The 19,958-nt window shown below is 35.1% G+C and overlaps 1 protein-coding gene across 1 annotated transcript in view; it reads left to right on the top strand.

The window, feature by feature from the left end:
• Positions 1–352: 352 nt before the first annotated feature.
• LOC112054330 (phospholipase B1, membrane-associated) overlaps positions 353–19,958 on the top strand; it is a 35,497-nt gene continuing 15,891 nt past the window's right edge. Inside the window, exon 1 of the mRNA XM_052884659.1 lies at positions 353–894. Coding sequence (XP_052740619.1) covers positions 814–894 — 81 coding nt within the window. The 5' untranslated portion in view covers positions 353–813. The remainder of the gene's footprint in view (positions 895–19,958) is intronic.

Here is a 19,958-nt window from a genome sequence, read left to right as displayed (position 1 = left end):
CAGGGCAAGTCGTTACCCACAGCACCACTGAACCGTCAATTTGTCTGTTTCAATTACAGAACAGAAAACGCAAAAGCAAACGTTTTCTTGATCCGTGGTTTCAATCATAAAATATTCTATATTCAAAATTTCTACAAAATATTAGAAAAGAAATACCGCGTTACGCGTAAGATCCATCTGAGCAAAATCAGCGATACAGTACCTACCAATGTTGATGACTCCACTGTCGACTGTCCACGGATGGATATATATTTCCCAGTGTGAATAGGATCTAGCGTTTAGATCAGAATCAAATCAAATCGTGGGGATACGATAAGGTCGCGCTACTGATATGATACCGCGTGTTGACTTATTGAGCAATAGAGCGCGCGCGGCGCACTCGCGCGCATGCGCCACATTTTCCCGCCAAACGCGATACGCGCACACGCCTCCAGGCTCGGGAAAAGTTTTTTTTTAATCATCAAAGACTCACAAACTTTTTTTTAATTTTCAAACGTTCTTGAAATCGAGTCTTTTCAACCTCAAAATAGTTTTCTTTTTTTTACATATGTAAAAAGACAGAAAAGATTTTAATTAAAAAAAAAACTGTGCGCTGGAGTCTGGTAGGCATAAAGAATAGATAGCCTTATCAAAGGAGTTTCGATATTTAAATTGATATAGTTACATGAAAGTTTGAAAAAGGAACGCTCTTTTAAATTCGTGTTCAAGTGAACGATGTATAAAAGTTTGAAGGACTTTGATACTTTAGCCGGGTGGTAGGGTGGTAGGGTGGTAGTGTTAGGGTGGTGGTGGTGGTGTCGTGATGGTGTTAGCATGTGGTCGTCCGGCCTGCTGTTGCTGTTGCTGAGCGAGACGCTCGCCTACAACGGCAGCTTTGTGGTCTTCAACAATGTGGTGAGTTCCGATTCTATATACTCTAATAGTTCATTTCTATATACTCTAATAACTCATTTTTTTTTCTTTTTTAATTTTTCACAATGTTAATAAAATAAAACAATTTATAAAAAAAAATAACTTTCCGGGACATTTGAGTGCCCAAGCACCCCGTCAGGGCTCTAGATTGAGGAACCTCACAATACGCGCCGTCTCAAGAATCACTGCATTCTGCATCCGACCCTTGATCAAACAGTTAAAGCTTCCTAAGGTGTTGATCGAAGCTTTTCGCTTTAAGACCGTTGACTTGATATTTTTACTTTTATACATTGGTTATATGCAATATGCAATAAGTAGTTTAGGCTTTGTCTACCCGCATGTAACGTGATTTCATCACTTTATCAATGCGGGTATTGTCACTATTAGACTTTTACCGACAAGATAGTCAGTTATTAAAGTATAATGGTAGGCGTCCACATATCCGTTACAGTATCGTACGCATCGCATCAAACGGATTTTTAATTTTACGGTAGATAAAATCTGTTCGATGCGATCCGTACGATGCGGATCAGTGGACGCCTACCTTAAAGCGGACAGTATGAAAAATCTTGTTCTCCGTCTAGGCGTTGTAGTTAGTGTTTAGCTTTGTGATAACCCTTCACCAGGTTTAACCAGGTTTAACCATCACCCAGAGGCGTGCAGTTTTACAAAAATGCGCTGAGAACCCTAAGAACTCGAATACGAACCTTCGTTGGAGAAGATATGTGTAATTTGTACGTATAGTGCATACCTTAGTTACAAACTTTGTGCACATCACTGCATGACAAGCTCTTAGACCAGAATATATTATCGCCAGTGAGAAAATGCAGATGTATTTATTATCGTGTTAGTGAGAACGGAAGTTTGAAATACGGTTACTATATCCAAATATTTTCGTTACGTAAAAAGATGTCAAACCGAAAAACGCAAATTTCACGCATGCGAAGTCGGAAGCTTTAAAATTAATTAAAAATTCATCATCATCATTAGCAACCCATATTCCGCTCACTATTGAGCGCGAGTCTCCTGAATGACGCTTCAAAGACTAGAAAAATGTATGGGAATGACATTTGCTATCGACAGGTCACGTGATCAAGATCTGTCATTGCCATACATTTTTCTAGTTTCCGAAGCGTTAGCGATCTTAGAAAAAGAATCGACGTGCCATTTGGCTACAGGGGCTAGCTATTAAGGCTAGCGGGGTGTTAGAGTAATATTACATTAAAAAAAAATATAGAGTACATAACCTTACTAAGTATGTAACTAACTTAAATTCAATCCACAGGCGTGCCTTCATTATAGTACATGGTAGAGTACTGAGTACACAAGAGTACATGCGATGAAGTTTATAATAATTCAAATTCATATCATGCTCTTCATACTTTGTACGATACATTATATAACACGAGTATTATGTATAGAGAAATTCGTGCATATCATTAATTGTGGACATTGGCTTCCTTATATTATTGTTAATTTATTGATATAGTCCATTATTAATATATTTTGGTTTATTCATTTCTCGTTCAATAATCTAGATCATGTCCCTAATTCTGTAACATACATACTAGCTTTTGATAGCAGAATCGTTTGCTTTAATATATAGAATTTGTCATCAATATCATAAAGCTGAATAGTTTGTTTGTTTGCTTTAACGCGCTAATCTCAGGAACTACTAGTCCGATTTTAAAAATTATTTTAGTCTTGGATAGCCCCTTTATCGAGGAAGGCTATAGGCTATATATTAGCGCCGTATTTCTACTGGAACGGGAAACACGCGGGTGAAACCGCGCGGCGTCTGCTAGTTAAGTTTAAGCCTGATAAGTTTTTTCTTTCATGAAATTCTATTCTGTAAAGTTACAGCGATGTGACATCGCTGATTTCCATGGCAACTACGTTGTTAGTGACATTTTCTTTTGACATCCTTTAGAAATAAAGTTCAAAATTGTAATAAAACTTGTTATAGGCGAATATTACATCGACGAGTGTAAAATAGCGGAATCACACCCCAGGATAACTTTTAGATGTCTTTGTCAACCTGTACAAGTTAAAATGTCTGTTAAATATCATTAACATATTCTAATTTCTAATTATGATGTTTTTACAGAGTCCCTTATACCTAATCTATACTAATATTATAAAGCTGAAAAGCTTGTTTGTTTGTTTGGTTGAACCGCTAATCTCAGAAACTACTGGTCCGATTTGAAAAATTCTTTCAGTGGTAGATAGTCCATTTTATCGAGCTAGGCTATAGGCTATATATTACCTACGGGAACGGGAATCACGCGGCGTCAGCTAGTACTTTATAATTACAACATCACTCTAAGCCCGCCAATCCACATAAGAGCAACATAGTGGGTCTAAGCTCTATATCACCCCACCTATTAGGAGGGAGGTCCAACCCTGTACCCTGTGAACCCCTAAAATAGGCTGTTATTGTGATTTACCTATGGTAGAGACATATGACAACTAAAATTAGGAATGTCTGGTTGCCATAGGCTCTTATCCCATATAAAAATGGCTTATATGTTGCTCAAAAATCTTCTTTATCTTCCAGTGAAACTCCCATTAAAATCCGTCCAGTTGTTACAAAGATTATCCCAGACAAACAAACAGACAAATGAAGAATTTTAAATAAGCTTGTTTGTGTTTTGATATCATGTAAACTAAAAGCACTTCATAGTACAGATTTGAAATCACAGACACTACAATTTTTATTTATATGTATTGACTAGCGGATGCTCGCAGCTTTGTTACCGTAAATCCCGCAGGAACTGTGGATTTTTCCGGAATAAGTAACTTATATGATGCTCCTCCTCCTCTATCTACCAGTGAAAGTCCCGTTAAAATCAGTTCAGCCATTCTAGATTTTAGCCCGGACAAATAGACAGATAGAAAAAGTTTAAAAAAACTTTCATTATGTTTTAGTTTAGTGTAAATAACTATATACTTGGCAAAACACAGTTATCTACAAATGACAGACAGACATTTCTATTTTATTTGTGATGATAATAATGTTCACGTTATAAATAAATAAATAAGTATACTTAAACAATACACATCACTATCTAGCCCCAAAGTAAGCATACAGAGTAGCTTGTGTTATGGGTACTGAGATAGTTGATATTATAATATTCATATACATTTATATACTACATATAAATACTTATATAATGTATAAATACACACAGACACTGGAAAACACCCATGCTCATGTTTATCACGTTTGTCCAATTCGTGACATATAAATGACAGGTCGGTGAATGACGGAAACGCGAGCGGTGTCATAAGCGGAGGTTGGCCGACGGTGCTTCGCGGTGTTTTGTATAAGTCGTTACGATGGCGCGTCATTACAACTCGAGTAAACATTGTTGTGGTGGAAATTAAGCTAATAGTTAAAATAATGGAACAAATTATTTGGCTTGTGGAATCTCATTTTAATATATTTCCTTAGATGTAAATTTTTTTTAAGCTATTGCATTATCGCAGGCTATGTGCGCGGGGACCGAATCAAGGAATTCCGTAACGGAAATAAAAACCTAACATCCAAGCCGTGCATCAAGTTAATACATTTTGACGTTTTCAACTGGACAAGTGGTGTGAAACTAAGGGGCTAAACCTATTAAACCAGAGTTCCTTTCTAGCTCAACGTTAATGTCAATATTAAAGACGTTTTTTATTTTTTTATATTTATTCTTTTATTTTTTATTATTTTCTAAAAAAAAACTGCATGAATACAATAATTATAATTGCATAAGTTGATAAAAAATGCGATGCAATAGCTTTACCGCGGCAGTCGTCGTGTGCCACAAGTATTTTTTTTTCTTGCACATTTTTTTTGTCTCTCTTATCTCTTATAAAGCTCTTATCTCTTCGTGATCGAATCAGAAATGAGGAGGTCCGTAGATGATCAAAGTTAAACATACCTAAGCAGTTGGTTCAAGTGTGTTTTTTACTATTTGTCATATAAGAAAGCTTTAAGTCACTCAGATGTCGATGGAGCGATCGATTGATCTGTGGAACTACTGATCCCATTTAAAAAAATCTTTCAGTCACGGGAACGGCAACCACGCGAATGAAACCGCGTGGCGTCTGCAAGTAATTTATATTCGATCCGATTTGCTGATGCTGCTTCAGTTTCACATATAAGCGCGTATGTCTGTACTGTTCATCTTACCACTTTAACTAAAGCTAAACCTTCTTCCGAAAATATAACATCTATATCAATTAACAAAATCAAGACTCATTTAAATTCAATATACCTATACGTCCTTATAAACTAAGCTTTGCTTGTATGCAATCTCTAATATCCTCAATTGGTTACGAGGCAGAACTCAAATATCAGAGGTCCAACCTTCAATAAAAAAAAATCTCGGGCGAATGAGAGTTTAGCTTACGAGCACTTTTGGAACGTAAAGTTTGACTATTGGTAAAAACTGCCATCACGACCGGTTTGGAAGGTAATTTTTGTTTTAAAGAGCCGGTAATAAACTCTTAAATTGATTAAATTGCTCTTTTACAATGATCATTCTGTACAATATTTATAATCTTTTAATTTTAAATTGGCTGAGTATGTTCTGGGCTCTTCTCGCACCCTCGTAACTTTAATTTTAAGTTTTCCACTTTAATGACCACAAATTAAATCAACTGATGTTTCAAAAGTGCTTGTAAAGTAAGCCTAATTGAAATAAATTGATTTAGAATTATCTAAGTACATAAAATTAATATATTAACACGTAGTGACGACATACGTGTATCATAAAGGCGGCACAATTTTCCATAATTGCACATTGTGGCTAAACTGTTATTAGCCATTATTTATTCTGCGGTTTGCGTCGGATAGATAGCCATCGTTTCAAAACGCAATAATTAATATACCATCCAGCCATCACCTTTCGATAACCTTGGGGTTTGCTCGGTTGCCCAACGCGCGGTTGGCAAACGTTGGAAATGCCTCTATTCGGTGAAAGGGGTATCCTGAATCCGTATACTACGACCTACTTTCGTCCGTATATCTATGCGTCATAGGAAGTCAAATAATGATTAAGTTTTACCTACCAATATTGCAAATGCGAAAGTTGTGTGTTCGTTACTCCTTAATAAACTGATTTAGCTAAAAAAGGAATGGAGATGAATAAATTTTATATACCCAACACGGCTCTAATAATAGCTTTTAACGGGAAAGCGGTCAGACTCATCGCCGAGTGGTGGTGGTTCGATCCCTGCCCTGTTGGACTTTTGTCGTACCCAATCCTAATACAGTATTTGCCTACTAGCTGGAGAGAAAAAAATATATATATACCGGATAGATTTATGGTTCTCAAGGGATTTGTAAAAAAGAAAATTTCATAGACGTCCGCTAATAATAAAGGCGTTATTGTATTAATTATGTTTTAGTTTGTATATTAGTTACTCTTCACTAGTTTATCATTATTAATTCTTCTTTGTTTTTCTGACATATAAAAATTAATGGCTTTTACACAAACACAAATTCAATTTTATTTTTATTTCATTAAATTTGAAAACTGAATTGTTCAAAACAAAATCGTAATTTTGTATTAGATTTAACCAAGTTCACAGGGTCAGCTAATCCGTATGTTGAGCAAGGCAGGATGTTTATCTTGTCACATTTGTTTTAACTATGCAAACACATTTTGGTAACAAGACATATATGTTCTAACAAGGTTAATTCTGCTAAACATGGAATGTTTGCTACGGGAAGAGGATTTCCAAAGGTAATTTAAATATTCAAAAGTGTCAAGATCACACTTCCATAATATACAGACAAAACGTGCTTTAGTTTGTCGCCTTTTTTTTTGATTGTTTTATGGATTAAAAAGCGTAATAAAGCATTTTGTCTTCTTTTTTTTTTGATACAAGAATATTTGATAGATATTTTTAAATATAACCAATATATCCATTCCCTTCTAACTAGTCGGAAAATACTGTGTTACTAGTGGTTACGACCACCATACGTATATGGTTACGACCATATAGACCAGCGGGGCGGGAATCGATCCACCACCCCTCGGTGATAAGTCTGATAGGTAAATTGTCCTTATAACTATAGGCTACTTGCCTCTTTTGTAAACAGTGTTAAAACTGAATTATGGAAGCTACTGAACTGAATTATAAGCTATATTTTATTTTGCCCCGTCAATAATAACCAGTAAAAAATTTAATATAAATGAAAAAATATCTACGTAAAATTTTTGCCGCCGAAACACAACACATTAGCAAGTGACGTCATTCATAGAGCTGACAGCGTGATTGGCGTTTGTAGTGATGTGATTATATCACGTCACCGCTAGCGCCAATCACAAACCGATGCCTTGTAGCGAATGACGTTACAGTTTATGATTGGCGTTTGAAGTGACATGATAAAAATACAATTTTGTTTTATAAAAATATTACAATTACGTGATTATTTTCACAAATAAAAATTTGATTAGAGTTTCTAGGCATATAGTTTTGTCATTATTGACATTGTAATAAATATGTAAGTTGAACAGACTGAATATTTAAACATTGGTATGTTAGTTTTTTATTCTACAATGTAATAGAGTGGCAAATTTCTAATTGGTACGGATTTATAGTTTGTGTGATAACTGTCTGCGACTACCGCTTCTCACATAAATTATATTCACTAACAACAACAGTTTGACACGTTATTCTTTTGTATTAACAATAACTTACATCTTAACATGCGTTAATAAGGTCTAGAATTTCTTAAAGTTGATACTCAAATTTAAAAGTTCATGTTCTGATTATAAAGGCCACTTTTATCTATTTCACTATAAAACGATACTAGTAAAGCTCACATGTTTGCTATCATTTGCATTATTAGTGTGTTGTTATCATGAGCAGTTTTCAGTACTGACAATACTGTCTGCATTCAAATGCAATTCAATCAGTAGCTCTATCTCGATTACGATCATTATTCACACGCCATTTTGCATTTTTTGGTAGAGTATAGGTAATGGGTATACTCGTAGGTATATCAGATTATTTTATTTTACGTATAAATAATTTATCATCTTTTAAACACGAAAAATGTTCTGATTTCCTGACTCAGCCAGTGTTAGGTTAGCTTACTGTCGTATTCTTGTACATCGTCGCCATAAGTATACTACAACTATATGCAAAAAATCTTCTTAGTTTTGTACAGCAGGCGAGTAGCCTATTCAAACTCTTAACAATTTTTTTTTGCTAAGCTGGATATTGATTATCCACCCTATGATCTATCAGTTATCACCGATGCTTAGTTACACAACTAACGAGATAATCAATTCCTAATTGCATACCTACTACTTAGAAATAAAAATTGGAAAAGTAATGACTTTCGTCAATAAACCACAACGGCACTGTTATTAGCACAGAACAATAATTGGGCAAATTGTTATTTTACGTTGCTCACATAATACATTATAGCATCCTTGACTTTATTTCTTTTAAAAAAAGAAACACGCTGAATGTGAGATCGATCGATAAAACAGAGTTCCGTAGAATCTAATTTTTTACTTTTTCTGCTAATTTTTTTACACAACTCGGAATATGGTAAAGTTACACTACTGGCAGTTACCGTCCTCATTAAGTGTGTAAGCCTGCTTCAGTGTGCCTAGTGGGAGTTTGATACCGTTACTGTCACGTAACGTAAACGCGAATTTCCAAGGAATTGAAACAGAGCCATCTAGTGGCACTACTGCACAACTGTTTCAATTCCACAGGTAACAGTTTGAAAATATTGAAAACTCCCACTAGGCACACACTGTACTGAAGTAGGTTTACACACTGAACTACTACTACTACTGTACTAGTACTGTACTAGTACTGTACTAGTACTGTACTGTACTGTACTGAAGTACTACTGAAGACTTTACCTAAGTGTAAACTCGTATAGTTACATTATTCAAAGTAGGAAAACGTTTATTTCCTATTTATGTACGAGTAAGAGTTTCCTATTACGAGTACCTACTCGTACATGTTGAAAAATGCAGTATAAGAATTTCCTAAATTTGTATATCGGTGAACATACATAAAAATACAAACAGACAGTTGCATGAAAACAAATATACCACTCGTATAATTTTGCCAAATACTTAAAAGAAAACATTGCAAGAAGATTATTTGAATAACTAAAAAAATATTGACGGAACCCTGAAGTTCTAAAATAAAATAATGCAGGAGATTTTTAATGTTGCCAAATTATAAAACGATTCAAAAAAATTCAAGCCATTGCAAATGAATGTGTTAAGAGATTTGCGAGTTTTTTTTTACGACTCGTAATTATAATGCGATATGTTGCTCAACGTCCTATCTACAGCTCTTTATAATTTGAAAAGATACCTAGATGGTTTTTGAAATATTTCACAAATATGTACATATACATACATACTATAATGTTTATGAGTTTACATACTATAATGATTCGACATAGAGAGGTCGTTAATAACTTGCAGTTTTTTATTGACAAGTTTAGTTTTGATCTTTTCGAAAAAGCATTTTGCCGATTTATTTGTTTATTTATCTAAAGTTAAGTTGTAGACCCAGATAATAACAGGGCGACTCTCATTTGACCATTAAACATAATATTTTCATATTAATATATTGGCTTAAATATTAAATTAATTAATAATTAATTATATAATGTATAAATAACCCTTAAAGTTTATTGAACAAAAAGTTATTAAACAAAACACTTCCCGAAAAAAATTAAAAAAAACTGCCTATCTATAGAGTTTCACTTCAGAACAAAATGACGAAAGTAAAAAAGCGACCTTTTTTCCTGGGTTATCCCAGGAAAAAAGGTCGCTTTTTTCGCGCGTGCGCCCAAAACCTGGTAACACCCTACCTCAGAACACAGAAAATACTAGAAGTCACGTTCATCCGTAATTATAGAGCACGCACGCCAAAAATTGTACCTGTTTAGCACGTCACAACACTGCATACACAGAGTAGTCACTCTGTGTACTCATCTCTTGTTCGTGAAACTACACCAAAGAGAGTAATTTCATTGGCTTCATTTCTATGCGCGATCATAACTTCTGGAGTTTTCTGTCTTCTGAGCATCCTACATAGGTTCATTCACTATCTTTATTTTCTTTATGAGAAATCTTTACCCTTCATTTGTACCTAACTTATTGTGATACAGGGCCCCTCCAAGGCACGCTACGAAACTGGCGAGACCTATCCTTTTTCTATGACATAGACTCATCTAATTAATAAACCTATTGAAATAAAGTGACGGTAGGCCCAGTTTATAAACATTCCCAGTAAGGTGTTTTGACTTGAAGGTCTTTAGTGTCGTAAAACCTTTATTAGTTTGTTAATACCTTACCGAGAAAGAGAGAAAGGTATTTTTGGATGATATAGCTATTGAAATGTCAAGGTACGTATGACACGTGTGGCGTAACACTATTATTGTGTATGCAAACGATAAATCGACTACTCTACTAAAAAAATATATTGTACACATTTTATACTATTACATACATTACATATACGATACATGAAAAAAAATAAAATAAAATGTTTTGTCTGTAAATTCGGTTTACTGACGATAGGTCGATGTGACAACGTCATAAGAAAATACTGATGGAACGGTGACAGTTTTCAAAAGAAAATGTTCGTTTTTCTAAAATACTGTTTAATAATCTACATAGACCAGAATATACTTTATTTCTTGTAATAAAAGTTGGCAACCCTAAAGGGAGGGAACGACGCATGACGTCATCTTTTTTCGAGTGTGCGGCCGGTTCCATCGAATTATAAGACGTTGTCACGTCAAAACATTCAACCGACTTCAAAAAGAAAAAACGGATCTAAAAAGCGAAAAATAACATTACATAATTAACGTTATATTCTATCTACTGATCAGTTTGAAAGCGGTGCTAAGCTGGCGTCATGTTATTTTAAACCTCTATTTTGGTACGGTGCGGTGCAAATCGAAATTTGGTAATACCCTACATAGTGGATGGATTAAAAGTGCTTTGAACACCCTTTCTAATAATGAAGTTGGATCAAGGCCAAGATTTTTAACCATGTTACAATGAGATTTTGCGGGTATTCCTCTCGTAATCTCTTCTACGTTATAGAAACTAATCACATAGACATTTTTAGCACCTAAATTATTCATGGGAACTTACGTTTTATTCGATGCTTTTATGACATTCACATTATCTATCTATATCTATATTTATAATAAATCTGTAGAGAGTCCATTCTGTACATGAAATATATTTCCAAAATAACTATCAGGGTGATGAGTGATCGATACTGATATCAAAAATGCAATCAGTAAAACTTTCGTCTGTCAGTCAGTATGTTCGTTATAGAAACAAAAACTATTCAACGGATTTTAACGAAACTAGGTACAATTATTCTTCATACTCCTGGGCAGGTTACAGTATACTTTTCATCACGCTAGGATTAATTGGACCAGAGTGGTGAAGGGAAATGTTGGGAAAACGGGAGATGTTACTCCAGTTTTACAGAGGTCTAATGGCGGACGAAGTTGCGGGCGTCCGCTAGTTACGGAATAAATACCTTAAGAAACCATTAAAAAATATTTTGTTCAAATTAAAAAGCAATTAGTTAACCTGAATACGTATGTTTCAAAAGCTCACTCGCCGTGGGGGCGCCTTTCTTGATCGCTCCATTTACCAGAATTGCTTGCGTCACATCTGATACCTATTAGTTCACTTTGAGGCCTAAACATTGGCTCTAATTCTGATACCATCGAAGTTGTTCAATTGACTGGGAATGGATACTCGCTTGAGATAATCAAAATAATTATCTTTGCCAAATAGTTGATGATCCAAAAGACGAACTTCACCGACCATATTGCTAATGGGTTGTCTACAAAATTTCAGTCCAAGATATGATTATAATGATATCCGGAATCCAGCCGGCAATTCACTTACTTTGACGTATGTTAGTGGACATTTTATACGAAATTTACCTACTAGCTATTGTTAGTAATTCTGAAGTTATGTGATTTCGTATTCACTATTTATTTTATGTCATTCGGTGCCTACTGACAACCCATCGTGGTTATCATAGAGTATAGGTAAATGAAGAATTATTCACTATCATTGACGTATGCTATTTGATACTGTATGTAACAAATATCATCAGGTGGCTACACTTGGATATCATACAGTAGGTAAATGACATTTTTCAATTGATGAATTTGGGACGTGGTTGCTTTGTTTTAAGGGCCCTAAAAATAACAAAATCTTATTCATAATATACCTACATATATGTTAATACTTCTTTCAGAAATCCATTCGCGATTTGTACATAAAATGTGCAATTTAAGTTCAAAAACACTAATAAACAATGTAAACTCATAAAGACATAAACCACTCAGTTGAATGTTAACAACAATAAGTCGTTTTGTATTTGCATGTAATTCGCTTTATTGCCAGAGCTTTCGGCTTGAGTTTTTTGCACAATGATCAAACTGGTCAAGACATAATCATCATTCTTATCAGTCTATTATAACGGCCCTCTGCCAGAGAACAGGACCAGGCCTCCATCCTTATAGGCGATGGGATATAGAGTTTAGACCCACCACGCTGCTACAATCTATACTAAAATTATAAAGCTGAAGAGTTTGTTTGTTTGATTGAACGCGCTAATCTCAGGAACTACTGATCCGATTTGAAAAATTCTTTCAATGTTAGCCCATTTATCGAGGAAGGCTATAGGCTATATATTATCCCCGTATTCCCACGGGAACGTGAATCACGTGGGTGAAACCGCGCGGTGTCAGCTAGTGCGTCAATAATGCGATAATGAACGATCACTGTCCTGATCAATGTTAATGATTATCACCGGGATCGAAGGTTTGAAGGTTTAACGTGCTCTCCGGGGCACAGGGTGTAACACCACCAGAATTCCAACACTGGGCTGCGAATTTTTACTGAGAACTTCTTGGGAGGAAAAAAGCTCCATATTAAGCCTGACTCAATACTCGTAACATGACCTCGTGATACGAACATACGAGTATAACGAGTTCGAGTTGGAAGCTCAAAAAGCTTGATGCTAGATCTTTACCATAGATAGAACCATTTTACAACTTTACTTATACTTGACTTGGCAATGTATCTCAAAAAGTTTCATACTAAGATCCAACCAATGTATACCATTCCTTATAAATCCTGGATTCTGTATAAATCATGTTAAAATGATCGTCTGTTGATATCTTCTTTGTGTTATTGTTGTACTTAACCTAATCGTACAATGTTATTCATCATCATTATCAACCTATTTGAACGGTCCAGGCCAGGCCAGGCTCCACGGTTATGTAGTACCAGCTTCAATAGACAGGCCAGCAAGACGTCGCGAACAATGGCATTCATACATTGCGGATGTCCAGGCAACTCGTATGAAAAGATTTGCATCCACATATTTTCTAATTCGTAAAGCAAAAATTTGGAATGCCCTTTCGGCGTTTGTCTTTCCTGATAATTATAGTTTAAATACCTTAAATACAAGAGTGGATAGGCATCTTTTACATAAGCGCATACCAACTGAGACCGCATTAATCGAAAGCATTAATGCGGTCAGGCTTAATTGTAGTCAAACGCAAGCATCATCATAATCAACCCATATTCGGCTCACTGCTGAGCTCGAGTCTCAGAATAAGAGGGGTTAGGCCAATAGTCCACCACGCTGGCCCAACACGAATTGGCAGACTTCACACATTCTAGTATGTAGGTTTCCTCACAATGTTTTTCGTTCACAATTTGAGACACGTGATATTTAATTTCTTATAATGCACACACACTGAAGATGCATGCGCCGGATCGGATTCGAACACACCCTCCGGAATCGGAGGCAGAAGTCATCTACTGGGCTATCACGGCTCTTTTTCAATAAACATATATTATATAAAAAAATATCTTTATAAGTTTCATACTATAGATTCAATTAGTGTACACCATACCTTACAACTCTTGCATACCGTACAAGCATGTGTTACGAGGGCCTACGAGTTCCATCTAACAAACTATAAATATACTAAACTATCTATATGTTATTATAAACATTGTCTGTTATTTGCTGATAATAATTCTTCAATGTCATGATTACAGTTTTTCGTTTATAAGATACTGATTTGACTAAACCTAAAGATTCTATCTTTAGCTTTATTATTTAAACTCAGATTAAAGTAAACTATTTACATTTTATAATTAATTTAAATATTATAATGATATTAATTTCATAATATTAGACTAAGCCGTAAAACTGTATAATTAAAAAGTAGTTGTAAGATACAGAAACCATTTTGAATTGTAAAACTGTTTGAGTCATAGTCGGTAATTATTTTGTCGTCTGGTAGTCAGTCGAGCGCGATCTTTGTTGGTGATAATACACTTTGTTGGAACTATACGAAGATTTTCATTGCTGAATACACATTCCTGACGTCACGCTGCCCGTCTCAGTAATATTTCAGAAGTGGTATGCAAATGGGCTCAATTCTCGGACCATACAATAAGGGACACGGAAAAAGAAGGCGAAGCCATACTGATGTATCGACCGACGAAGAAGTACCTACCCGACGAAAATGAACATTTTTTTTTACACCCTGAAGAAATATGTTTGCCGAAGAAATGAAGAGTTAACCACCTGGAGGCCGATATTTTACCTAAATTTGACCTAGAGAAGAAAAATACGAACGTGATGCGATGGTTTAATAAAATTCACCAGCTGGGTGATATGTGTACATGGAATGAAAGAGATCGCATTTTCGTCATGCAAGTTCATCTCCGCGGCGTTGCCGGTCACGAAGCCCGGGACTGCTGCCGCTGCGAAGTCTGCCTCCGCGTTGGCCCTAAGGCTGCCACTTGCTGGTTTGCTGCCGGCGCTGCTGGGAGTACGGTGTCCGGAGAGGAGCACTCTGCGCAAACTCCACGAAACATTACCCGGGTACGTAATGTTACATTTAACACATTCTATATTTCATCTGATTTGTATAAAAAACGTATCTTTATTGACGGAGTAGTAGTAAACGCTTTCATTGACACAGGAAGTAAAGTTAATATTATAGCACTAGAAACAGCTACACATTTAAAAACTTAAAATCTTAACTTCAAATGTATTGATGAAAGGTTTTGGTGGTTTGCAAATCAATTCTTTGGACACGGTGCATATTATCCATGTAGATATAGACGACATATATATAAACAGTAATGCTGAAATAACCAATTTTGCATAAGCAAAAAATTATACTTATAACGCGGTCCATCATTTTCGATTTGGGTAAAGAATCTTATTTTATGTTGTGTGTATGAGTTTATTACAAAAACACCAATTTTGGCTTTTATGTATGACAAAATCCATAAGTACATCAATGCATGTCTGCAATGCTCCTATGCAAAGGGTAATTATGGTAAGCTAGAAGGCGCGTTACACCCTATAGAAAAACTACAAATCCGTATACACACTGTAAATGCCGATCATTTGAAGCCTTTTATCAAAACTCGTACTGATTTTACTTACATTATATTTGTGGTCATAGATTCCTTTACAAAGTTTGTGTTTGCTAAACCTGTCCTAAAACCAAAATGTTAGCTGTGTAGAAATCATCAATGTTTTTAAAGAAATACTAACAGTATTTGGAAATCCCTCTAGATTTTATAACTGATCGTGGTGTATCATTCACAAGTAGGTATTTTATGGATTTCGTAACTGAAAAACAAATAAAACAAATGAACAAGTTGAAAGAGTCAAAAGTATTAATGAACTAAATACTACAACAGAAAGCGAATGCATCTGGGATGAAAAATTAGCTGATGTCATTTGGGGTATTATTAATTCCCCACACGCAGTAACTGGATTTTAGTTTAATGTTTGTACATACTAATACTCTTTTAACTACCTACCCTACTACTACTAATAGTGAACACCCAAATTCAATTGATCAGCTAAAATATCGTACAGACAGCAAGCTAAACACTTATCGATTGCCACATGACTATTATGAAAATCGCTACGATAAATAAACATAAAAGTTGTAAGAAATACAAGGTAGGATTATAGGAATAGGAATAGGATTTAGTGCTGTGGAAAGGCTATCTAATGATCACAAAACGCGAGTTACTAAAAATATAGGAAGTTAAATACATGAGACCTTATAAAGTATCTAAGGCTAACCACTCTTTTACGATTATACTATTACGATTAATAGCATAAAAGGTATTAAACGATTTAATAAATGTAATGCCATCGTTCCTAGAGATGCTTTTGCGACCAATGATATTAAATATTGTTAGATGTGTTACTAGCACATGAAAAATGAGGCGCTCAAAAGAGGAAATTTATAGTCAACTCAATGTTAGTTGTGGTCAACAACGAACGTTATTTAAAGAAATAATACCTAAATATCGTCTACAATGACTAGTTGTGTGTTCAGGAAGTGTAAAAACGATATATTCGTAAATATATAATGGAATTAAAGACAAAATTGTGCATGTGTGCGCTCAGTCACAGAAAAGATATTACAACCAGTAGTTGGACTTCATACTAGAGGTCGAAACGCGAGCTATACCTACGCTCCTTGAACATGGGGTGATCGTAGGGTGAAGACAGTCGCGACTGTGCCGCGGTGACGAACGAACGCACGGTGTATTAACAGAGTAAAGTGTATTAATAGTATTAGATTTTTTTAATTATGACCAGCAGGAAATACTGTGCCGTTTTTGGATGCATGAATTCAAAATTATCCCATCCAGAGATAACTTTTTTTAAGTTACCTGGAAACTCTGAAAGGTTAACTTTAAAATAAATTTACTTATTAGTAGGTAGGTACATAATCTTGTATTTTTTAATGGATAAGGTATTTCCTTTTATCTCCAGAATAAAGGTAGGTATCTGGATTAGTAAATAAAGTGAATAGAATAAAGGAAAGTGATTGACACGATTGAAATATGTAGCTATACGCGGTTCATGAATCACGATACAGTAGGTACGATAAGCTTGTATTAAAACCTCGACTGCTTGTACAATGTATTGTGTGACTGTGCTCGGATCATTTGTGTTTTGTTACCCGACTGCGGCGAAGCCCAAAGGAGGAGTATGTGTTTGAATGTTATGACTTGTTGTTGTATGCGGGCGACGGGAGGAAAGGACTGCGCGGGTGTGAAGTCGTACGCGCTGGGCATCGTTACCCCCCTCCCGGACCGCGCCGACCTTCGGGAGTGTTACGAACAAATTTGCCAAGCACACATACTGATAAATGATATGTCATTAGACTCGTCTAGATAGGCCGAGTGTCACTGGGTAACTTAGTTCTTAAAAAATCAAAATGGCGGATTTTATGCACTTTAATGTGCAAGCTCATAAAACTTTTGCTCAGCTTGGCATTGGTGACAAGAATTTTAACCGACTTCCAAAAAGAATCGTATCGTATTTACAGCGATATTTCCGTCATTTGTAAACCGTTTCTTTTTTGTTTGGATGAATATTCTTTCAGGTTAGTCCCATTTTTTTCATGTCAGGATCTGATAATGGCATCCTAGAGAAATCTAGGGGAACTATCGTATCGTAGGGACAATTAGTGCGTTTGTTCATTGTTTCATTATCTATTTTAAATCACTACAATTTCATGAAGGTATTTATCTTTTTTTTTATTTGTTCACGTAGTGTGGAGGTAATACCTAGATGGCATCACCGAAATAAATATGTTTAAGAATACGACCAATCCTTCAAGATCATTGACGTAGTATCAGCCTTAATTACATCAACCAATCAAAAAACACGCATTTTTATTTATCACTTCCCATTTTACTACAATTTACAAAGTATTTTATTTGTTTATATAAAAAAAGTTTATTTACAATCACAAAACTAAGTGGAAACACAAAGTTAGCAAATGTAATTAAATTGCTGCATGCGGGCAGCCCTATGACATGTTTACGTACCGCGCGGCTGTAGGTATTTATTTCAAAAATACGGCCGAGTTATTATACTGGTTGTAATATCTTTACTGTGGCTCAGTGTTGTAGCCTATTATTCGGTTCTCTTTTACAGTGATTTTGTAGGGACGTAACCGATCTATAGTATAAAATTATTATTGTTTGCGGCCACATAAATCATCTGTCTCCGATAGCTCCTCCGCTACCGACAGCAAAGTTGAGTTACCGAGATAATCTCATTGGAGAGATAAGAGTAAATACTCAATAGATTGCAGTTCAATAATTCGTGTTAATAAAAACAGTGTTTTTAATTTATAGTTACAAATAAAAACCTTTTAATACAATGTAAGCAATTGTTGATAAACTGAAAACTTACTTTTCAATCGAAATATCTAGTGAACTCATAAAACACCGTTACATACTGCTTAAAAAAATACAAATATCAGACAAACAAATTATTCTGAAAGAAATAATAAATAGAATGCAACTTTGAAATAAAATATAAAGTAATAAAACGAGAACAGTCCACGTGTATAAAATATAACATCTATGTGAATAAAATACAATATCTGTGTGTCTACAATATCTGTGTGTCTACAATAACTGTGTGTATACAATAACAGTGTGACGATGATAACTGTGTGACGATGATAACTGTGTGACGATGATAACTGTGTGACGATGATAACTGTGTGACGATGATAACTGTGTGACGATGATAACTGTGTGTCAATGAGAACTGTGTGTCGACGTGATCTGTGTGTCGACGTGATCTGTGTGACGACGTGATCTGTGTGTCTTCGGTATCTGTGTGTTTACGATATGTGTGTCAGCAGCATCTGTGTGTCTATGATATAATATTCAGAAAACATAACTAGATCTGTGTAACTGTAAAATATAATATGAGCAGCATCTTAAACTAGACCTAATGACCTAAAACTTAAAATCTATTACATAAAAAATGGAACTAATGTGACTTTTAAATACAACATTTAATAACTAAGCTAGATCTAGGGATGAATAAAAATTAAAGTATAGCCAGGCTCTAATAAAACAATGTAACTTAGTCGGTGCATAATTTTGAAGATTCCAGTAGTAGCCACCTACAAAGTTTTTTATATATACAAAAGAACATTTACGGTTCTGTTTATTTTACGTTTTTCAGACGCAGAAGAACCCTGACGCGTTGCCAGATCGCCGTGGGACACGGCCAATGCAGGATGGCCGAGTGTTACGAGGGCCTACGAGTTCCATCTAACAAACTATAAATATACTAAACTATCTATATGTTATTATAAACATTGTCTGTTATTTGCTGATAATAATTCTTCAATGTCATGATTACAGTTTTTCGTTTATAAGATACTGATTTGACTAAACCTAAAGATTCTATCTTTAGCTTTATTATTTAAACTCAGATTAAAGTAAACTATTTACATTTTATAATTAATTTAAATATTATAATGATATTAATTTCATAATATTAGACTAAGCCGTAAAACTGTATAATTAAAAAGTAGTTGTAAGATACAGAAACCATTTTGAATTGTAAAACTGTTTGAGTCATAGTCGGTAATTATTTTGTCGTCTGGTAGTCAGTCGAGCGCGATCTTTGTTGGTGATAATACACTTTGTTGGAACTATACGAAGATTTTCATTGCTGAATACACATTCCTGACGTCACGCTGCCCGTCTCAGTAATACATGTTAGAATTATCGTCTATTTATACCTCCTTTGTGTTGTTACCTAATTACACAAAGTTATTATTACACATTGTTATTCATTGACACGGAGATTATTTTAGTTCGTATGCGTAAAACATTCGAGGAAATAAGGTTTAACGACTTGCAACGTAACTGCACACTGCAGCGCTAACAAAAAATATAGGTTAAGAGTGTATTCAAATCGGTACCGAGTCTTCAAGAGTGATTTGGTAAGGTTTCATTACCTAGTAGCTTTTTATGGCCTCTTTGGTATATGGTTAGCCTTTGTCTTTGGGTCACGTGGACCCTGGACCGGTTTCTAGTCCTGGGTCGGCAGTGACATAAGTGAGTAAAGATGCATTGCCTACCCTGATAACCCATTACGACAACAAGGAATTTTCCATTTTGAGTAATTTGTAC

The sequence above is a fragment of the Bicyclus anynana genome, chromosome 12 (assembly GCF_947172395.1).
Source record: "Bicyclus anynana chromosome 12, ilBicAnyn1.1, whole genome shotgun sequence".
Classification (NCBI taxonomy): domain Eukaryota; kingdom Metazoa; phylum Arthropoda; class Insecta; order Lepidoptera; family Nymphalidae; genus Bicyclus; species Bicyclus anynana.
Note: the sequence above shows the minus strand (reverse complement) of the source record. Positions and strands in the feature narration are given on the sequence as shown.